Source organism: Malus domestica, chromosome 07 (assembly GCF_042453785.1).
Source record: "Malus domestica chromosome 07, GDT2T_hap1".
Classification (NCBI taxonomy): domain Eukaryota; kingdom Viridiplantae; phylum Streptophyta; class Magnoliopsida; order Rosales; family Rosaceae; genus Malus; species Malus domestica.
The window spans coordinates 24903577-24923522 of NC_091667.1; the positions used below are offsets into that span (position 1 = coordinate 24903577).

The 19946-nt window shown below is 37.0% G+C and overlaps 3 protein-coding genes across 3 annotated transcripts; 2 read left to right on the top strand and 1 right to left on the bottom strand.

The window, feature by feature from the left end:
* Positions 1-1567: 1567 nt before the first annotated feature.
* Positions 1568-5092, bottom strand: LOC139197434 (serine/threonine-protein kinase PCRK1-like). Its single transcript, XM_070824849.1, has 5 exons — positions 4641-5092; positions 3519-3932; positions 2804-3064; positions 2547-2669; positions 1568-2292 (listed from the first exon to the last, which is right to left on the bottom strand). Exons 2-5 carry the CDS (start codon positions 3906-3908, stop codon positions 1768-1770), a joined length of 1299 nt encoding a protein of 432 aa, XP_070680950.1. The 5' UTR covers positions 3909-3932; positions 4641-5092; the 3' UTR covers positions 1568-1767.
* A 3590-nt stretch (positions 5093-8682) lies between these two features.
* LOC139197435 (ABC transporter G family member 24-like) lies at positions 8683-14612 on the top strand. The gene is made up of 14 exons (XM_070824850.1): positions 8683-9276; positions 9522-9598; positions 9771-10043; positions 10173-10236; positions 10329-10475; positions 10672-10706; positions 10875-10948; positions 11120-12045; positions 12289-12585; positions 12708-13202; positions 13350-13498; positions 13592-13881; positions 13965-14098; positions 14250-14612. The coding sequence occupies exons 1-14, from the start codon at positions 9053-9055 to the stop codon at positions 14404-14406; spliced, it is 3342 nt and encodes a 1113-aa protein (XP_070680951.1). The 5' UTR covers positions 8683-9052; the 3' UTR covers positions 14407-14612.
* Positions 14613-15991: 1379 nt separating this feature from the next.
* On the top strand, positions 15992-17770 carry LOC139197776 (pectinesterase/pectinesterase inhibitor PPE8B-like). Its single transcript, XM_070825739.1, has 2 exons — positions 15992-16400; positions 17061-17770. The coding sequence occupies exons 1-2, from the start codon at positions 15992-15994 to the stop codon at positions 17768-17770; spliced, it is 1119 nt and encodes a 372-aa protein (XP_070681840.1).
* The last annotated feature ends 2176 nt before the right edge of the window (positions 17771-19946 follow it).

Consider the following 19946-nt stretch of genomic DNA (forward strand, 5'->3'; position numbering starts at 1 on the left):
AAATAAAGAGAAGAGTTTGATCTATTATAGACTTTTCATACATAAAATGTCATTATGGTTAAGAATGAATAATACCAAGCCCTTTTCGTTAAAACTCCCATTGTAATATTCTTTTACCACGTTCCGCTACATTAAATAGCAATTTCAAGGATTTTAAAGTCAAAGATAGATTTATATGTTCATGAGTACCTTTAGTTTTTTCAAATTGTGATATTATTTTACCACGTTTCACTAGATTAAATGGCAAGTTAATGAAATTTTTCATCGTCTGGCTGATTACAAGATATCACTAAACGTGAAACGTTTTGGTTTGAGGAACCTTTAGGTTTTTGTTAAGATGCTTTATTTGAGGACTGTAACCCTGTTAACACTTGATTGGATTATCTTGACTCATGTTCATAGGGGACAAGCATGGGGTTTCTTCCATGGCCCGACCCCTTCCAATTGCTCTAAGTGGGGAGAAGGATACTTTAGAGTCTCCACCACCAGTGTTAAGGACATTTTTAGGGACTTAGCAAGAATATTCGGGTCTCTAAAAGAATATTTTCTCCAATGGAGAAGTCCCTATTGTAGACTCCCCAAATAAATAAATAAAAGGAAAAGAAAAAAGATTGAGAGTTTGAAAAGTAATTGTTTGATCTCCAACGATAAATAACGAAAACCATAAGAAATAATCCAATCTGTTGATTTTTACAGAGTAAAAAAAGAAAGGTAGATAGTGAGTATGTTGTGGGGCCCGCATTGATGCTGTGCTTTGCTACTTCAACATTCATGTGGGTTCAAGCCCACTTTTTCCAATTTTTCAAATTGGGTCCCACCATTTAAAGTCTCTATATCCAGATAATACTTAGATAATCATTAGTGAGTGTCATATATATATACTTTCTTATTTGGTCAATCAAAAGATGACACGTGTTTTTTATTTTAAAAAAAATCGAAGAAGAATTAAATAACATGTGCACTACTTTTTAAAACAATAAAACGTGTGTGAAAAAATATTGGGTCAAATCTAAAATGTAAGTGTATAAAGTACATAAGTATTATCCCCCATTCGCATCCTTATATTTGAGGATTTTTATAGGAACTCCGACGAGTTCCTATACCTTTCTAAGGACTTTTTCGCCAGCTTATTGGAAACCTTTTGTCCCTAAATATAAAGTTTATACGATAGTAGAGACTCTTTTAGGGTCTCTATTAGAGATGCTCTTATGTACATACACAACAAATTGTACCATTCTATAAGCACGCTATATTTGTTGGAACTTCACCATATAAACTGTTGTCGATCTGGACATTTTCTCTGCCGGGAGTGTGACTTCAACAACGACAATAGAGCAGATTGACATTACAAGATCACTTCACAATTTTTCGAAACAGTGCAACAACAGAAGGGCGCGATTGTCACACTTTCATAACGTAAGCCTTAGCGGTACCAAATTGTTAACTGAGAACACATGTCTGTACATGTGTTCTCAGTTAGTATGTATTCGAAATTGATTAAGATGATAGTTTCACTGAAGCGTTATTCTGCCAATGGCGCCAAGCACCTCTGGGAGGCCAATCAGAATAGTTCAAGTACCCATCTATATATATATATATATGAGATCAATACAACTTTACACTTCCATTTCTCATTAAGTATACCATAGAGCAGATTTTCCATCACATGAGCAAAACAAAAAAGTAGCAAACATTGTCACCTAATGAGGCCATCACCTGATCAAAATTAGCAATTCTGCCAATTCCCAGTATGCTCCTCAACTTCTTTCAACATGGATTTACAATCTTTGGTCTCCCTATTGGCCAATTTAAGCAACCGTTCTCTCCGATGAATGGATCCACAAACCTCCTCATCAAATACTCTCTTTTGGATTCCGCAAAATAGTCTTCTTTGGAGTCCACATTCCGCAGAGGGAGTTCCGGGCTTCCCATGTCTGTCGTCTCCATGATTCGGTTCAACATCTCCAAGACTTCACTCATTTTGGGGCGCGATCTAGATTGTCGCACCAAGCACCGGCTGGCTACAGCTGCTAGTTTTTGGGCTGCCTTGAGGGAATACTTTCCTTCGAGCCTTGCATCCAAAATCACCTGGAACTTTTTTAGGTCTGAGGAGAGGTGTGGCCTCACCCATTCCAATAGTTTCTGCTCGTTCTTGGGTCGGTTTCTATCTAGAGGTCGTCTGCCTGTGATGAGTTCTAAAAGGAAAATTCCATAACTCCACACATCACTTTTCGTTGTGAGATGCCCAGTTTGTATGTATTCAGGAGCTGCATATCCAACTGTTCCAACAACCTGTAGAATGATCAATCGGAAAGTGATTTTGGGAAAGCTAGAAAGGAACCGCAGAAAGTTCTAAACTTTTTTAATGTACACAATCATTACAATGGAAAACTGAATGCATAGAACTTATTGGAAACTGTTACATGGTTTTTGATTGCTCAATCAACTCTGCATGCTTAAGTCAGACATCTGTTTTGCCTATTGACGTGTCTAATTAGTACCAATTTGAGAATAGAGTCTAAAGTATATGAATTAATCATGCATACCGCGGTAGAGACGTGACTCAATCCGTCTGAAGGGCCGAGTCTGGCCAATCCAAAGTCCGATAACTTGGCATTCCATTGTTCATCCAAAAGTATGTTTGAAGACTTGAAATCCCTAAAGATAATCTGCGCCAAAGATAACAATTTAGAAATGACAGTAAAGAATAAGTTAAAGCAGAATGGACACTCATTCAGGAGAATAACCATGAGCATCTTATTGAGATCTGTAGCACATAAGGGCTCGGGGAACTAGAAATTACCTGAAATTCCATCCCCTCATGGAGGTATGCTAAGCCGCGGGCAGCATCCTGGGCTATTTTCATTCTTGTGCCCCATGGAAGAGCTATCTGAAATCGGCTTGATAAGTGGTCTTGCACACTTCTGTTGGGCATATATTCGTAAACCAGGAGCCTTTGAATCCCTCTTTCGTCATCCTCAGCACAGTAGCCTAACAGCTTGACAAGATTTGGATGTACAACAACCCCTAAAACATTGACTTCAGTCACCCACTCTTTATGGCCCTGTTATATAAAAGATGGTAACAAAATTGAAAATATCAAACACCTTGAAGAAATGGGTTGCATAAGCACCCACTTTTTGTTTACACTTGCATTGTTTTGTTTGTAGACTTCCGAACACAATAAATAACATTTTTCCTAGCTTTGAGCAACCTAACTTTGCAAGTTATTATCATTTGGGCAAGAAATTTACAAGTTATTATCATTTCATAGTTTGTTATTTGAGTATCATATGCTAGGTTTTTATGAGAACATACTCATTCTTGTGCAAAATTGTGCAGTAGTTGTCAAAAGTTTAAAAATGCGTCGCATTCTTAACATACATAATCCAACTAAGTTTCACCGCAGTGCTGCTATTAATTTGGTTCCAATAACTCCGGCAATTATTACCATACTATTATCATCAGATTAGTGTATATCTTATGCGTATATACCAGCATAGAGGAAGAAGACTTGCCTGAAATCCCCGTTTACTCAGTTGTTTAACAGCTACATCTATTCTTTTTTGTTGATCTTCTGTGCTCCGGATATTACCCTTATACACACCGCCGAACCCACCCTCTCCAAGCATGAGGGAGAGACTAAAGTTCTTTGTTGCCGCTTTTAACTCTGAGCATGTGAATTCTCTGAGATTATTACTCTGTCTCTGAGACAATGCTGCAAATGACTTAGCGGACGATGTTGTGCTAAGTTCTGCAGTGGCATTTTGGGAATTGAACTCAGAACTTGATTTTCTTGGGTCGCGATCTAGTGAAAAGAATGAGGAAGCTGAACGAGTAGAGATAGACTTTGTAGTCTTTGGTTCATCATCCTTATCTCTGTTGGAGAATTTATAAAAACACTTCATTGCCAGCAGAAAGCAATGACCCCACTGCAATAGTTAAACAAAATTTTCATCAGGTCTTAAGAATTTCGGATATAAAAACAAAAATCTTGCATTTTAATCAAAACTCAAGTGATTTATTCCGAAAATCCCTCTTCACACATTCAATTAGCAACCAGTCATATCTTAAACCAAAAATCTATCAAGTCTCAAAGAACTTTTGAGATTGCTCACAGAATTTTTCTCTTTTCGATATATCCTGAAAAATTCCATCTCTCAAGTCTCAAGGAGACCAAAAATCTATTTAAATTGATACAAACACAACCTAAATTTTCATCTGATGTACCACAAACTTCCTCAAACCTTGATCCTTTTGTTTTTATTACAAACGATATTTCTACTCTAAACTTGAGGCGGAGGGTTCGAACACAGGATATAGTGGGATGAAGAGGAAGGCTCTAAGGCAATCCACCAATTGCCCTCAAACCTTTGACTTTTAAGCATTCATGTTCCAACTTTGGTCAAATTTGCAGAAACCAATTCACTCAGGCAAAACATCAAGACACAAGAACACAAAAGTCAAACCAATTAACATAAAAATCCAAGGATTCAAATTCTTGAAGAAACCACCAAAATATTGAAACCCCAGAATCCCAATTCCAGTCACTTGAATTATGGCATGCACAAGAAAATAAAAACAAAACAAAAAAAAATACTAGAAAATTCAATTCACTTGGAAAAAAAGAAAAAACTTACCTCTCATAAATCACTGCAGGAAAAATCTGGCAACCTATGCAAACAGATCCTTGTAGCTTTCTGGTGTTGCTAAAGGGAGACCAGATATCCTGAAGAAAAATTTAGGAGCATCCAAGGAAACAACGAGCTCCCCATGATCTAAGGCAAGTCAATACAAGGCAGCTGGAGTATAACTCAGCTCAACAACTCAACAACTCGGAACCCCCGGGCACACACCAAAAAAAATAAATAAAAATTAAGAGAGAGAGAGAGAGAGAGAGAGAGGAAGAGACAGAAATATTGGTAAAGGGAAGAGAGAGCAAGAGATATACCCAAATAATAATTTATAAAAATAGGATGTTGTTTTGTTTTTGTATTTGGAGGAGGAGGACAGTGAAGAACTTTTAATATTTTGTGCGTGTGAAAGCGAAAGCGAAGACCGAGTGAGAAGAATGAGAGTTGGAGTGATGGATGGATAGCTTTGTTTTAAAGATAAAGGTTTATACTTTGGTGGTTTTCTGCCAAAGAACGAGTCATGATATGCTGCCAAAGCAAAAAAAAGAAGAACCAGTCATGTTCTGCACACTGTTTTATCTGCATATGCATATATATATATATATATATTTATATATGGGAGGGATCCCTATTTTTCTAAAAAAATGGGAACACGCTCCCCACCGTTGTATTTAATTTTAATGAAATTGTGTGGTTGAGATTGTGTGGCTTGTGTTTTAATCTCAACCACACAATTTCATTAAAATTAATCTAACGGTAGGGAACGTGTCTCCATTTTTTTTGAAAAAATGGGAATCCCTTCCCTTAAGCAATCTGTGTATATATATATATATGACTATGTATTTATAAAAATATACACACACACATTTGTGCTGTATTTTACAATGGAGGTTGTTGCCAGTTGGAAACCACACCCCAACATTAGCTGATTTTGTGGGGTAGCTTAGACCATAAATAATCCAAAGTTACCGATAGTTTATATATAAATTAGAACAGATATGATAAGAGATCTTTCTTAAAAATAAACTCATAATAGAGTGTTTGCTACATTATAGTTTAACATTAATGTATGTATCCATATTATAAAATACTGTGAAAAAAAATGAAGAGTTTATAGAGAATCTCACTTTCGCAATAGTACCCTTGGCAATTCTCAAATTAGAGAAGTAATGTGTCCCTAAAACAAGTGCAAGTTGCATGACATGCCCAAATGTTACCAACACCAAACGTATTAAGTTTCTCATTTAAGAGGGAATATGCAGTATTTATGTATCATCTATCTTTATCTCGCTTATCACATAACGAGTGGTCTAATTACACGAGTGAAATAGAAACAAGAATATATCTCATCAAACTTTTTCTCATGGAATGAGCGTTATGAGTGAAACTAATATAATTCATAGAATAAACTCTCACCACATGTAAGTTTTTCTCCTGACTTGATAACAAGGCAAAACCAGTTCGACAAGGTTATCAAATACTGTGGACACATTTCATCTTTTGTTTTTATCAATCCGCCAGGAATGTGTTTTAGGTAGCTGAAATTGGAGTGAGGATCCTCATCGGATCCTCAAATCACATCTATTCCACATACATTGTCCGGTCTGAAATTATTGTAAATTTTTTTATTTAAAATTGTATATAAACAGTATCTGACGAAAACTAATATCACGATATATGATTAACAGATGTGATTAGATGATTCTCACAAAGACAATCCGATGAGGATCCTTTCTCCTGAAATTGTAAGAACTAGCAAAAACGAAATTTAGATATTACGTAGTTATTCCAAACTTAAAAATCTACTGCGATCCAGAGTATCGTAGTGTTACAATACATTCATCGCGAATTTGTATGATCATTTTTACTTGACATATACATTAGACAAGGTTGTACGGTACAACTGGGCGAGTGGGCCCCCTTAACTCTGCAAGCAAAGTCTAGGGATTACACAAAGCCTTGTTGTTCCCGGACCATTTAAATTGAGGCAGGTAGCCAGCCAGAGGACTGGGATCCTTCTGACCCTAAATTTAAAAATTATATATTTATCCAAATATTCGATCAAAATAAATAAATATATCATGCAAATTCGTGCGCATAAAATAATTTTCATTCTCAGTTGAGCCCATCCGAGACAAAACTGACTTATCACTAAAAGTAATAGATTCAACAAAAGTCGCTCAAGAAGTGTTTGTATAATGTTTCAAACGTGAAAGAATTTTATGAAAACTCAAAAAATCTTAGCGGGTGTTTGTATACTTAATCTGATAAAGTAATACAATGATGGACTGGGCTCCAATATTTAATTTTAGAACAAAGTAGCTGAGGCTCAACTAAACGGGCCTTAGAAAATACAGTTCACATTTTTTGCTGTGGTTTTTTCATTTTTGTACACCCACAACTCTTTCTCTGGACACCAATTACTACGCCCACCCCAAGTTAATTTTCAAGTTTCTCTGGACACCCTAATACGATTAAGAATATACCAAAAATTGACCTTTAAAATGGTTTATTTTAAAAAAAAAAATTTAAAACAAGGCCACAATCATTGGCCTTCTCCCCCGCCCCTCTCCGTTCTATTCACATTGAAAAACATGGTCCCTGAATTCAAATTCTGTCCGAATTTCGGCGGATCTCGAACCAAATTAACTAGTGTTATTTTCATCCTTGTTCTCTCTACAAGCTCATACTAAGAATTCGTCTCTAAAGTCATTGTCGGTTTTTGGCTCTTTACGGCCAACCCCGGCCATCATGGGTGGAAAGACCCACATCTCAGCTAGCTCAACAGCAGGAGGGCCGGTCCTGAGAATTTTGAGGCTCGGAGCGATGCTAATATGTGCTCTACCTTCATATAAAAAAAAACTATTTGTTTTCACACGTAAGACTTCGATAAAATTATACTTAGAAAAGCACTTCAAACACAATAATTTAGAAATACGGAAAAACTAATTTATTTTGTATTGAGAGAAGGGAACCAAAAAACCCCGGGCTTACAAGTAGATAGATTATGAGTTTTGTTTTCCTTCTATATGAACTTTTAAAGTGTTTTCATATAAATCATCATGTGTTTTTCTTATTTATTACCCTTGTCACTATGGAAATAAAAAAATTAATCATATTTTCTAATTTTTAGTTGATATGTATAAGCAATGAATGAACACTAATTAAACTTCATAGGACTAAAAAAATTAATCATTTTTTGTAATCCTTAATTGATACGTCGAACCTAAGACATCTCAATTACAAGTGAAATGAATACCACTAAATTGTAGTACTAATTGTGAGCAAAGGAAAACATTGTATACATCAAAGATACACCTAATTGATCTAGGAGCTCAGCTTATGAGTCTTGGATCTGTTGCGGCTAGCCCTTTTGGTGTTCAATGTGTGGATGCTGGCACCTCACTGTCCGACGAATTTTGTAGGTGGTCTTGGCCTGAGTGCCTCATCCCGCACTGGGAGTTGATATGCTGATCCCTTCTCGGAGTAATGTAGTTGTTTTTCACTCGCCTTATGTGCATCATGGTGGCGCTGTTTGTTTTGACTAAATTGGTCTTCGCCTTTGTGTGATGCGTTATGTAGTCTCGTCTGTCAATGATGACTTTATGTGGCCTCGCTCTATCGTGATGACTTTATGTGGCCTCGCTACTCAACGATGACCATTGTGGCTTTCGTTTATTGTGACAGATCTGTACTGGTGGCACTTATGCTTTTGGCAATTGTGTGTTCGTGGTTGTGGTAGTCTACTAGGGGTTTACTCTTATTTGTCTATCTGTACAAATTCACTCCAAATCAATTTATTGGTCACTGGAGCTTTGTACCCAATGACACCCTTGTAATTGTTTGTGTTGATTAATGAAATACCACATTATTGTTTCTTGTCAAACAAAAAAAAGAGTAAATATTCACTAATAAAAAATAAGTACGTTAATCAACACTTGAATAATAATTTAATCATTAACAACTACGCTATAATTAACAAAATATAATAAAACATTCTCCTTAATATTAGCTTTTGATGAAAACCCCAAAACTCTCTATCCTGCCAATAATTTTTAGACACGGACAATAAGACCAGACATGTCCGAAAGCCGTCACGAAGCAAAATCTGTAAGTTCAGACGTGCTTTCGTTTACTTCAACTCACAGGCCCCACCGCACTGCTTTTTCGTCCTTCAATCTCTCTCCCATGTTCTCTGCTCTCTGTACCTCCTCCAATCTCCACACCCAGCATTCAATCTCCAAACCCAGCATTCAGTCCTCCCCAGATCCTTATACCCAGCTCCAAACCCAGCTCCCTTTTTTTCTACTGATAAATGCATGAGTTAATTTCCAAAACCCAGAACCCAATTTTTTTCTTACACTTTTTTGGACTAAATTTGCAAAACGCTTTTGTAATTTGGTGTTAGAATTCCAAAAATGATCTCCAAAGGCGCCAACTTTGGCACATTTGTTTCGGTTGGGGTATTGGTTCTGTGCTGGGTGCACTTTGTGGAGTGCCAGGATGTGGGGGACTATGACCAAATAGACAACCCGGCAGTTATTCCTCTCATCACTCAGATTGTCTACGGCCGAATCTCTAATGTCACTGCAGTCCTCAGCCGACAAATCAGCAATCGTTCCAGCTTCTGTGTGAAGAATCCGTAAGCTGCTTTGTTTTCAACTTTACTATTTTCTGTTTGGTTGCTGAGAAAATGAACATACAGGAAGAGAAAAAGAAATCGAATTGTGTAATTGAGGTGTGAAAAGTCAACTCAAGTTGACTAATGGAAACATTGATTAGCTGAATTAGATTAATTTGATAGTTTATGTGTAGATATATTGTTGGACTCGTTTCAATTTAGTTGTGTGACAGAGATTAGTTTTGATGATCAAATTTGTGTTTCAGGGAAGCCGATTGGAACGAGGCTTTTAATTTTTCATCCAATGTGGATTTCTTAACTTCCTGCATTCAAAAGACTAAAGGTATATAAGTACTTTTGTAATTAGAATGAAGAATAAATTTTTACTGTCTGGTTGTTTCTTAAGTAATGCGGGGAATCGAAAAATTGAAAAGATTTTTCATAGGTTTCATATCTTGGCAGTCGAATGTAGGTATTTGATTTGCTTCAGTTTGATAATTTATGATGTTCAACAGGAGACGTTACGCGGCGGTTGTGTACAGCAGCTGAAATGAAGTTCTACTTCAATAGTTTCTTTGAAAAATCTGAGACTGCAAATTACTTAAGACCGAACAAGAACTGCAATTTGACCTCATGGATTTCTGGGTGTGAGCCAGGATGGGCTTGTCGTGTTGGCCCAAATGAGCAGGTTGACCTCGAAAATTCACAGGACATCCCTGCCAGGACTCAGAGCTGCCAACCTTGTTGTGAGGGTTTCTTTTGCCCCCATGGTCTTACGTGCATGATATGTAAGGCCTTTTATCTTAATATCCGAGTAATCAACTTGTACTTTGTTTCTGTGCAATGTATTTTCCCTAATTAAAGGATGCTTCTGATTATTTCTTTGTTTTCGTCCAATTGCCATCACGTTCTTGAAGCTTGCCCATCAGGTTCTTATTGTCCCCAAGCAACGCTGAACAAATCCACCGGTGTGTGTGAACCGTAAGTTCAGATTCTTGCTTTAATGATCTCTTGACTTACGGTGTTCAATAGCTTATTATGTGTAAAAGTTATATATTGATATGTTTTTGCAGATACAATTATCAATTACCTCCGGGGCAACCAAATCATACTTGTGGAGGAGCAAATTTATGGGCTGATGTTGGTAGTAGTAGTGAAGTCTTTTGTTCAGCTGGATCATATTGCCCAACCACCGTGAAAAGCATTCCTTGTAGTAGCGGGTATTGAATTTCATTCCTACGTCATTTATGGAACTTGTTCGATGTTTAGTTGATTGTGTTCTTGTTATGTTTTTCAGTTATGTTTACAAGTCTGAACTAGGATCTGAGATATACACTTTAGATGATAAGTTAAAATTGGTCTATGCTACCTTCATACTCTATGTTCTTCCTAATCTTTTTTTTCATTCAAGTGCAGACACTACTGCAGGATGGGTTCTACATCTGAGAAACGTTAGTTTTATTTCATTCTATTTCTCGAACAAAATTTTGATATGTTTCTGATTGCAGCCCTTTTTATAAGTGGCCACGCAGCTTTTCCTTCTAACCTGGGATTTGCACTTTAATACAATCTGCAAGCATAAAGAAGCTAACCTTTTGCTATTTTATTTTATGTTTCAGGCTGCTTCGCTTTGACTTCCTGCAATCCAAACACTGCAAATCAAAATATGCATGCATATGGAATAATGCTAATTGTAAGTTGGCCATTTTACTTACTAAACAAAAACTTTATTTTTCAATTTCATAGCTGCACGTTATTGATTGTTCATGTGAGGCGCATACTGCTCATTTGAATCAAAGTGCGTATCTGAAATGACGCAATGAAAAAATGAATTGAAATTTATGATTTTTAATTGCTTATGCAGGCAGGTTTGAGTACTCTGCTACTTATTATATACAATTGTTCAGATCAAGTTCTGACCACTAGGGGGAGGAAACGGGCTAAATCCCGAGAAGCAGCAGCCAGAAGTGCAAGGGAAACAGCAAAAGCACGCCAAAGATGGAAATCTGCAAAAGATGCTGCTAAGAAGCATGCAAGTGGATTACAAGCTCACTTATCACATACATTTTCTCGAAAAAAGGACAGCTCAGAACTTGAGAAACTTAAGATGTTGACTCAATCTAGATCTGACACAGATGATGACCTTTTGATATCACCACATCCAAGTAGATCCGGTGTTTCTCAGTCCTCACCTGTGCCATCAGAAGGAAAGAAAAAGGAACCTACTGAGCTCATGCAGATTATGCATAAAATTGAAGAAGACCCTGAGGGTTATGAAGGTTTCAGTATTGGAGCTGAGGATACGAATGTAGGAAATGTGCCAAAAGGAAAGACGATCAATACTCATAGCCAAATTTTCAAGTATGCTTATGGTCAACTTGAGAAAGAGAAGGCTCAGCTGCAAGAGTACAAGGACCTAACCTTCTCGGGGGTGGTTAAAATGGCTACTAATAACGAAATAAGGAAACGGCCTCTCATTGAGATTTCTTTCAAAGACCTAACGCTTACTTTGAAAGCAAAAAACAAGCATCTACTGAGGTGTGTAACTGGTAAAATTAGGCCTGGCCGCATCACTGCTGTTATGGGTCCATCAGGGGCTGGAAAAACAACGTTTCTTTCTGCCCTAGCTGGAAAAGCAATTGGATGCAATAGGACTGGTTTAATTCTCATAAATGGAAAGAATACATCAATCCATTCGTATAAAAAAATCGTAGGGTTTGTACCGCAAGATGATATCGTGCACGGAAACTTGACTGTGGAAGAGAATCTATGGTTCAGTGCTAAGTGCAGGTAACATTCATCTCTTTACTGATTCTACTCTAACAGAATATATACTATTCACATGTTCGCCATCTTTGCTACTATTTTTTTGGTTGTGTGATAGTTTATTGTCAACCTGCAACTAAAAAGTTTACAATGAAGTGATGGTACACAATTCATGAACCCCAAGCAACCATTATAGTATTGTGTGGTTTTTCTGCAAAACGCTGCTACATCTTGATGATGAACTTTTGTTTTTTTGTTTTTTTGAAGATTATCCGTGGACTTACCAAAACCGGACAAAGTTTTAGTGGTTGAAAGAGTTATCGAGTCCTTGGGGCTTCAAACAGTACGTGGTTCCTTAGTTGGAACGGTAGAGAAGCGAGGAATTTCTGGAGGCCAGAGGAAACGTGTAAATGTTGGCTTGGAAATGGTTATGGAACCTTCACTTTTGATTTTGGATGAGCCCACATCCGGTCTAGACAGCGCCTCTTCTCAGCTACTTCTTAGAGCACTTAGACGGGAAGCTCTTGAAGGGGTAAACATCTGCATGGTGGTTCACCAGCCTAGGTAATCATTCAAAACAAGGTTCTTTACTCTTTATACTTTGAAAGTCCACCATTTCTCTCTCCTCTTTCGATATGCATATAATTCTTATATACTTTGATTAATGCAAAACCTTTTTGCATCAGCTATGCCTTGTTCAAGATGTTTGATGATATGGTACTCCTGGCAAAAGGTGGTCTTACTGTTTATCATGGACCAGCAAAGAAAGTAGAAGAATACTTTGCAGGCCTTGGGATCAATGTCCCAGACCGAGTCAACCCTCCAGACCACTTCATTGACATTTTAGAGGGTATAGTCGCAACGGAAAGAAGCTCGGGAGTGAGTTATGATGAGCTTCCCATCAGATGGATGCTTCATAATGGGTACTCAGTACCTCCTGAGATGAGGCAGAGTGCCACCGGACTCGCAATGTCATCGATGGATGAAAATTCAAATCGTGAAACAAATTCTTCTGTTGATGATATGATGGAACAGTCTTTTGTCGGAGAGGTATGGCAAGATGTGAAAAGTACCGTGGATCTGCATCGTGATAAGATACAGCTTAATTTCTTGAAATCCAAGGATTTATCGAACCGGAGAATTCCAGGTTTATTTCTACAGTACAGATACTTCCTGGGCAGGTAAGGAATCAAGATTGTGCCAAGTTAAAATTTTTTATTCCACAGAAATTGCTTCATTATTGAAGTCTTCAAAATTGAAACCATGGTGTTTTCTGCATTCTTATTGTAATGCTAATGGTTGATCCTCTTTATTTGATGTCATGACAGAGTTGGTAAGCAGAGACTACGGGAAGCTCGCATGCAAGCAGTGGATTATTTGATTTTATTTCTTGCTGGAGCCTGCTTAGGATCACTTTCAAATGTCAGCGAGCAGACCTTTGGTGCAGGCGGTTACACTTATACTATTATTGCAGTTTGTGAGTACAACCAATTATAAGTTTCTTTTTTGTAGACACAAATGCACAAAGCTTTTTTTCTTCCTAACGTCTTGAGTCTTGATTTGATTTCAGCTCTACTGTGCAAAATTGCGGCTTTGAGGTCGTTTTCTCTAGACAGATTACACTATTGGAGAGAGAGCGCTTCGGGGATGAGCAGCTTGGCTTATTTCCTGGCTAAGGATACTATTGATCATTTTAATACAGTGATCAAACCTGTAGTGTATTTGTCCATGTTCTACTTCTTTACCAACCCAAGATCTAGGTTTGCAGATAACTATGTTGTTCTGGTCTGCCTCGTGTATTGTGTAACTGGTATAGCCTACGCGTTAGCAATCTTTTTCGAACAAGGTGCAGCCCAACTAGTAAGTATCTCATTCATATTCTCAGTTTCCCATTCGGTTTTGGCACTCCATTGATATTTTACTGACAAACGGATTGCTTGCAGTTATCGGTACTTCTTCCAGTTGTTTTGACTCTTATAGCAACACGGCAGCAAGATAGTGAATTTATGAAGATTTTAGCTAAGTTGTGCTACCCGAGGTGGGCTTTGGAGGCATTAGTGACTGCAAATGCTGAAAGGTACTCCACAAAATTTATCTAAATGGAACATGCGAAATGTTTACGAGCTTTGTTTGTGAACTAGTATACAGATGTATATACTTGGAACTTCTAGTCGATTGTTTAAAACTGTCATTTTGATCTGTATGCTTTTGTTTCCTTTTTGCTACAGGTATGCCGGAGTATGGCTGATAACTCGCTGCGGGTCACTTCTAAAAGCCGGCTATAATCTTCATAACTGGAATCTTTGTATAATCATCCTAACATTCATCGGTGTAGTTAGTCGGGCGATAGCATTCTTTTGTATGGTGACATTTCAGAAGAAGTGAGTGAGATTATAGATCAACAGTCAGCGTTGATAGGGAAAGCATTGTCCAAAGCAGATAGGTAAAATGTATGTTAGGAGCTATTGAGCACTACGCCTCGATGCTTTGTGTGGGTTCAGGTTTTGTTACTAGTAAGATGTATACATCTCCCATGAGATTGCTCTGGAAATTGAATGTGAATCTGAAGCTGTATATTTTTTGTAGGTTAATCTTTTTTAACTAGGGTTTCTTAGCTATTTTCCACAACCTCAGCAACCCTAAGACCGAAATAAAGCCGACAAAATTCGCACAAACAACTCACACCACAAAAATCTAGTATAAATCATATCTAAGTCTCGATCAAAGCACAAGAAACGAAGAAAAACAAATTGAATACTCAAAAATCTTATTTTGTAGATTTTGTAGGCAAAAATAATAAAGAAAACTACAAATTGTCACAACGGTTACATAACTAAAGGATTACATCTCTCACTAAAGCACAGTGGTTGTTATTTATTTTTCTTATTTACTCATATGAAAGAAGTGGTTTCTAATATTTACTTAGCATTAAAAAGAGAACTAGCACAATAGTTAAATTGTCAAACCAGTTATCTTCATGGGTTAAAAGAACGTTCGTAATGCAAGGCTTTTGTTTATAACCAACAAATTAATTAAGTACTTGGGTTTTCATCGAAAATAATAGTATAAAAAGATGTGCACTCTTGTCTCTCTGCCATATCTTAATTAGCCCTATTTCTCATCATTTTTCGTTCTTTTTTGTTCACTCATGAGTCCATTCATGAAGTCGCCCTACCAATATTTCATTGTATTCATCGTTTGTTTTTGTCCTCTATCCACTAACTCATCAACATTGATCAAAGTTCCTTTGCCGGTATTCAAAAATTCGTTGGAGAAAACCATGGATGTTGTACTAAATGTTGCATCCACCATGTCACATATGCATGTTGAAATACATGATGGTCAAAATGCAAACATTGCTATTCCATATTGTGCGGATTTGCTTGGTTCAACGGCTCAAGTCTTGAATTGGTCCCTTTCAACAATTCATGATCTAAAAGGTGTCTTTTATTTATCAATTTATTATCATATACCTCTAGCTCAATTTATCTCTTAGTTTTTTTTTTTTATTTGATACAGATATTTTTTTAATCAATATTTGATTTGGATTAAAACAAGTAAAAAACTGTAATACTTAGGGATGGAATTTAATTATTCCACTGTGACATGCATGTGTTAGCGAGAGATTTTTTAGTATGCCCGGAACACAGGCACATATGACAAAATGTCCCGTATTTCAGGCGCATTGAAAAATCTCTTCAACAACAATGCACAATTCACAACAAGAAGTTGATCATTTATGTTGCAACTTTCTTAAAAGCTTCTCGTAAATCCTATAAATTGAATTCATCCTCTACAACATCATTAGTTAAGTATAATAATCGATTACAAATGTATGAGAATATATTCCATTAATTAATTAAAAAAAAGGTTGTTCTTTTTAACCTATCTAATGAAAATTTATACAGATGATGTGATTTCACATATGGGAGCATGGTCGAACACCTCTCTTTCAAGGCACAAGACATGCATGGAAGCCTTCGAAGGAACCAACTCCATTCTTGCAGGAGGCCTCAAACAAGTGACCACATCAATACATGGCCTTCTTGGCATGTTGCACGCGCACCAAACAGCTGATTTTGTTGGCTCTATTCGGACGTCTAAACACATTAGACCTTGGCTGCAGAGACCAAACTTCGTCGTTTCTCACGACGGGAGTGGAGATTTCAAGCTAATATCCGACGCCATCACGGCTGCACCCGATCATAGCCGGCAGTACTTTATAATTTTTGTTAAGAGAGGAGTTTACTATGAGTACGTGAATATTGGTGCCAAAAAGTCTAATCTGGTTTTGGTTGGAGAGGGCATGGACAATACTATCATATCTGGCAACAGAAGCAATGGGACTGGTTGGGGCACATCTGATTCAGCAACATTCAGTAAGATGCCAAAACTTTATCAAATTGCTTTTACAAAACAAATAAAAACTTTCGCCAATGAACACAAGATTAGTAGAACACTTGGCATGTTCTAAGGTCACAGGTTGTGGAAACAACCTTTTTGCATAGCAAAGGTAAGGTTGTGTACGATGGTTGTTTCCTCCGACCCTCGCAAAACGGAAAACTTTGTTGGCTTGGAGTTGCGCTTTTTTACTTGTATGTTCTGTTTTGGTACCCATCATAAGTGTTCTACTAATAGGCTATTGGATTATCAATTTGAAGATCACTTTTAAGAGTCTAAGACAATGAATATCAATAGGCTAATTGATTGCTAATTTGCAGCTCAACTTGTTAAGAAATTAAACTTAGAACCTCAAGCACAAGCGGTCTTGTTAACCGAGTTACAAGCCCTTGGAGTAGTAACAATTGTTTGAGTTGGGGGTATTTTCATCCTTATAATTTCAACTCATTAAAATGAGTTATTCTCTGAACTTTTGGAGAAAATGTTTCTTTTTTACCATTGTTTCAAGATTGCCAAATACAGTGCGTATCATTTATTTACTAACATTCAAAACCTAATTGTTGAAACTTCAAATGATGAGCTATTCAAATATTTCTCCCTATTTTTTGTGTGAATTAATTCCTTCTCTCTTTATGTAGCTGTAAAAGCCGACGGTTTCATTGCCGTCAACATTGGTTTTGTGAACACAGCAGGACCATACAAGATGCAGGCAGTTGCACTCCGGTCCCAAGGAGATCGATCAGCTTTCTTCCAGTGCAGTATAAGTGGGTACCAAGACACATTGCTAGTGCATGACGGCCGCCAGTTCTACCGAATGTGCAAAATAAGTGGCACAGTTGACTTCATCTTTGGCTACGGCACTGCCGTCTTCCAAAAATGTACAATTATTTCCAAGCAAAACGGTAAAGGTGGCCGAAACGAGATCACTGCTCATGGTCGCTTTAATCAAAACGACCCCACGGGCTTCTCTTTCCAGTTTTGTAACATTGTACATGATAATTCACATGGTACTGTATCTGTTGAGAATCAAACTCCCACGTACTTGGGTCGACCTTGGGGAAATTGCTCACGTACTGTTTTCATGCAGTCACAATTAGATGCAGTTATAAGGCCAGAGGGTTGGCATGAATGGAGTGGAGATTTTGGGCTGAAAACTCTGTATTATGGTGAGTACATGAATGAGGGGTTGGGTTCGAACCTTTCGCACCGGGTCAAATGGCCAGGTTACCATGTGATTACTGACCCATCTGTGGCTGATCAGTTTACAGTTGCCAAGTTTATTGGTGGAAATTCATGGCTGCCATCCACAGGCATCCCATATGCACCAGGGTTATTGAAGGATCGATGAGTTGAACCAAAGAATTAATTAACCGGAAGGAGATGCACGTTGGGAGGTTTGGTAAGGTTGGGAGAGTGAACCAAATCAACTTGCATTGGATCACAATTTCATTTTTCAATATGCCCATTGGATCACAATTTTTTTCAATGTAATTTAACCTTCGAGTTATTTGCTCTGCCCTTACATAATATCTTCTTTTTTTTGGGATCATTTTGGGGGGGAGGAATTCGAACTTCAGACATCCTTCAATAATGAAAAGAAAGTATGTATCCCACAGAACAAGGAACATCAATAACACAAAACCAAACCCCGAATCTCTTGATTCTGAAAATATCAAGAACAAGGAGTGCAGTTTTCAGTTAGAGATATGACCTTGTGCATAAGAAAACTTTAATTCATTCAGTATTCAAGAGAAATGCACAGAACAAGGATTACACCTCCAACTTCTACTATTATTTAGAGGTAGCAGGAATACCACTTACATTGAACCAAGTCGACACCGTTATTTTAAACTACAAATTAATAAGATTCTAATTGTCAACCAAAACTCTATGAAATTACCATTCTAACCTCTAATTAAAACTGAAAAGAAATAAAAATTATGAACAATTTAGTGATTACATGAACACAAATTAAATAAAAAAACTAACTTCTCTCCTCTTCCTCTCTCTACATCTCTCACCAGAAAAATCCTCAATCGCTTCTCCAATGTCTCCTCACGCTCAACTGATCGACTTTCTTAAAGCCACCCAATGGAGGTAGTTCACCGATGGATGACCAAGAATGAAAAATATGGTTTAGATTTTTGTCGCAAGCCCTATATGAAAAGGATTGTTTTTGCTGATTTGGTGACCATGTTCGGCATCATATTCACAAATATCCCTAAAAAAATGCATCTTTTTCTTACTTTATAAACTGTGCTGTAGTTTTGTGAATGCGACGAAACGTAGAAAATTAAAAGTAAATTTAATTGCACACATATCGCGTGTGTGCCATTTGCTAGTTATAAATAATAAACCATATACGTAACACACTATTACCTGAAACTTTTTAAATACAATTTATATTACCACTTTAATTTATACTAATGTGAGGGTTTGAATTCAGGATCCAATGAGTTTAAGAGGAGGATTCTAACCATCAGGTAAATCCACCGCATGCAATATATGAATGGATTCCCCATGTGAAAATCTATCCCAATCCAATAGTCCATGTGGTTAACTTTTACTAACTAAATAATTAGTATTACGATTTAGTATTATTCTTCCTCACTTTTAATAGAAAAGTCATCGTTATAGCCAACTTGACTAAACTTATGTATGCATGTGGTAGCGGCCATATCAAGGTACCTTCAAATTATAAAGGCTATTTTTTGTTATTTTTGCATAATTAAGATATTAATTAATGTTTATTTGAAAGCGATAGTAAATGTTTCAGGTTTTAACCATAAATCATAATCTACAATACATAAATATATCAGATTTGGCAACTCCTTTAATAAAACAAATTTGTAAACTCTTTAATATTTTTACAAAAAGGGAGCATTCTTCACAGTGAGTGTGTGTGTATAATTTCTTTGCTTCAACCTTATTTTCTCATGATTTGCATTTTCTGGTACATTCTGCCATATATGAGTCCATTGGTCATGAAGTCGTCCTACCATTTTATCATCGTTTCCATGATTTTTTTCTGTTCCCTATCCATTAACCCGAGCGCTAATAATGTCGATCCCCACCTGATAAATGTTCCTTTGCCTGTATTCAAATATTCATTGGAGCAGACCATGGAAGCTGTGCAAAATGTAGCCTTAGCCATGTCAAATATGCATGTTGGTGAAGATGCTAGAAGTTCTACTGATATGGTCATTTCATATTGTGAGGATTTGCTTGTTGAAATTGCTGGAGTCTTGAATTGGTCCCTTTCGATAATTCATAATTTAACAGGTTCATATACATAATGTCACATTTCATTTGTCTGTTTCAATTTTCTATTTTATATAACACTATGCATTCGAACTTTAAACTTCTTCCCAACAGTATAGAGAATACCTAACAATAGCTAGTTGGTCAAGAATTAAATCAAAGGAATCGGATTGAGGGGACAGAGAAAATGGGACAACCACTCCCTACATAGAATTTATAGACTACGTACGTACACTTCCATTCTTCCAATAAGAGAACAAAAC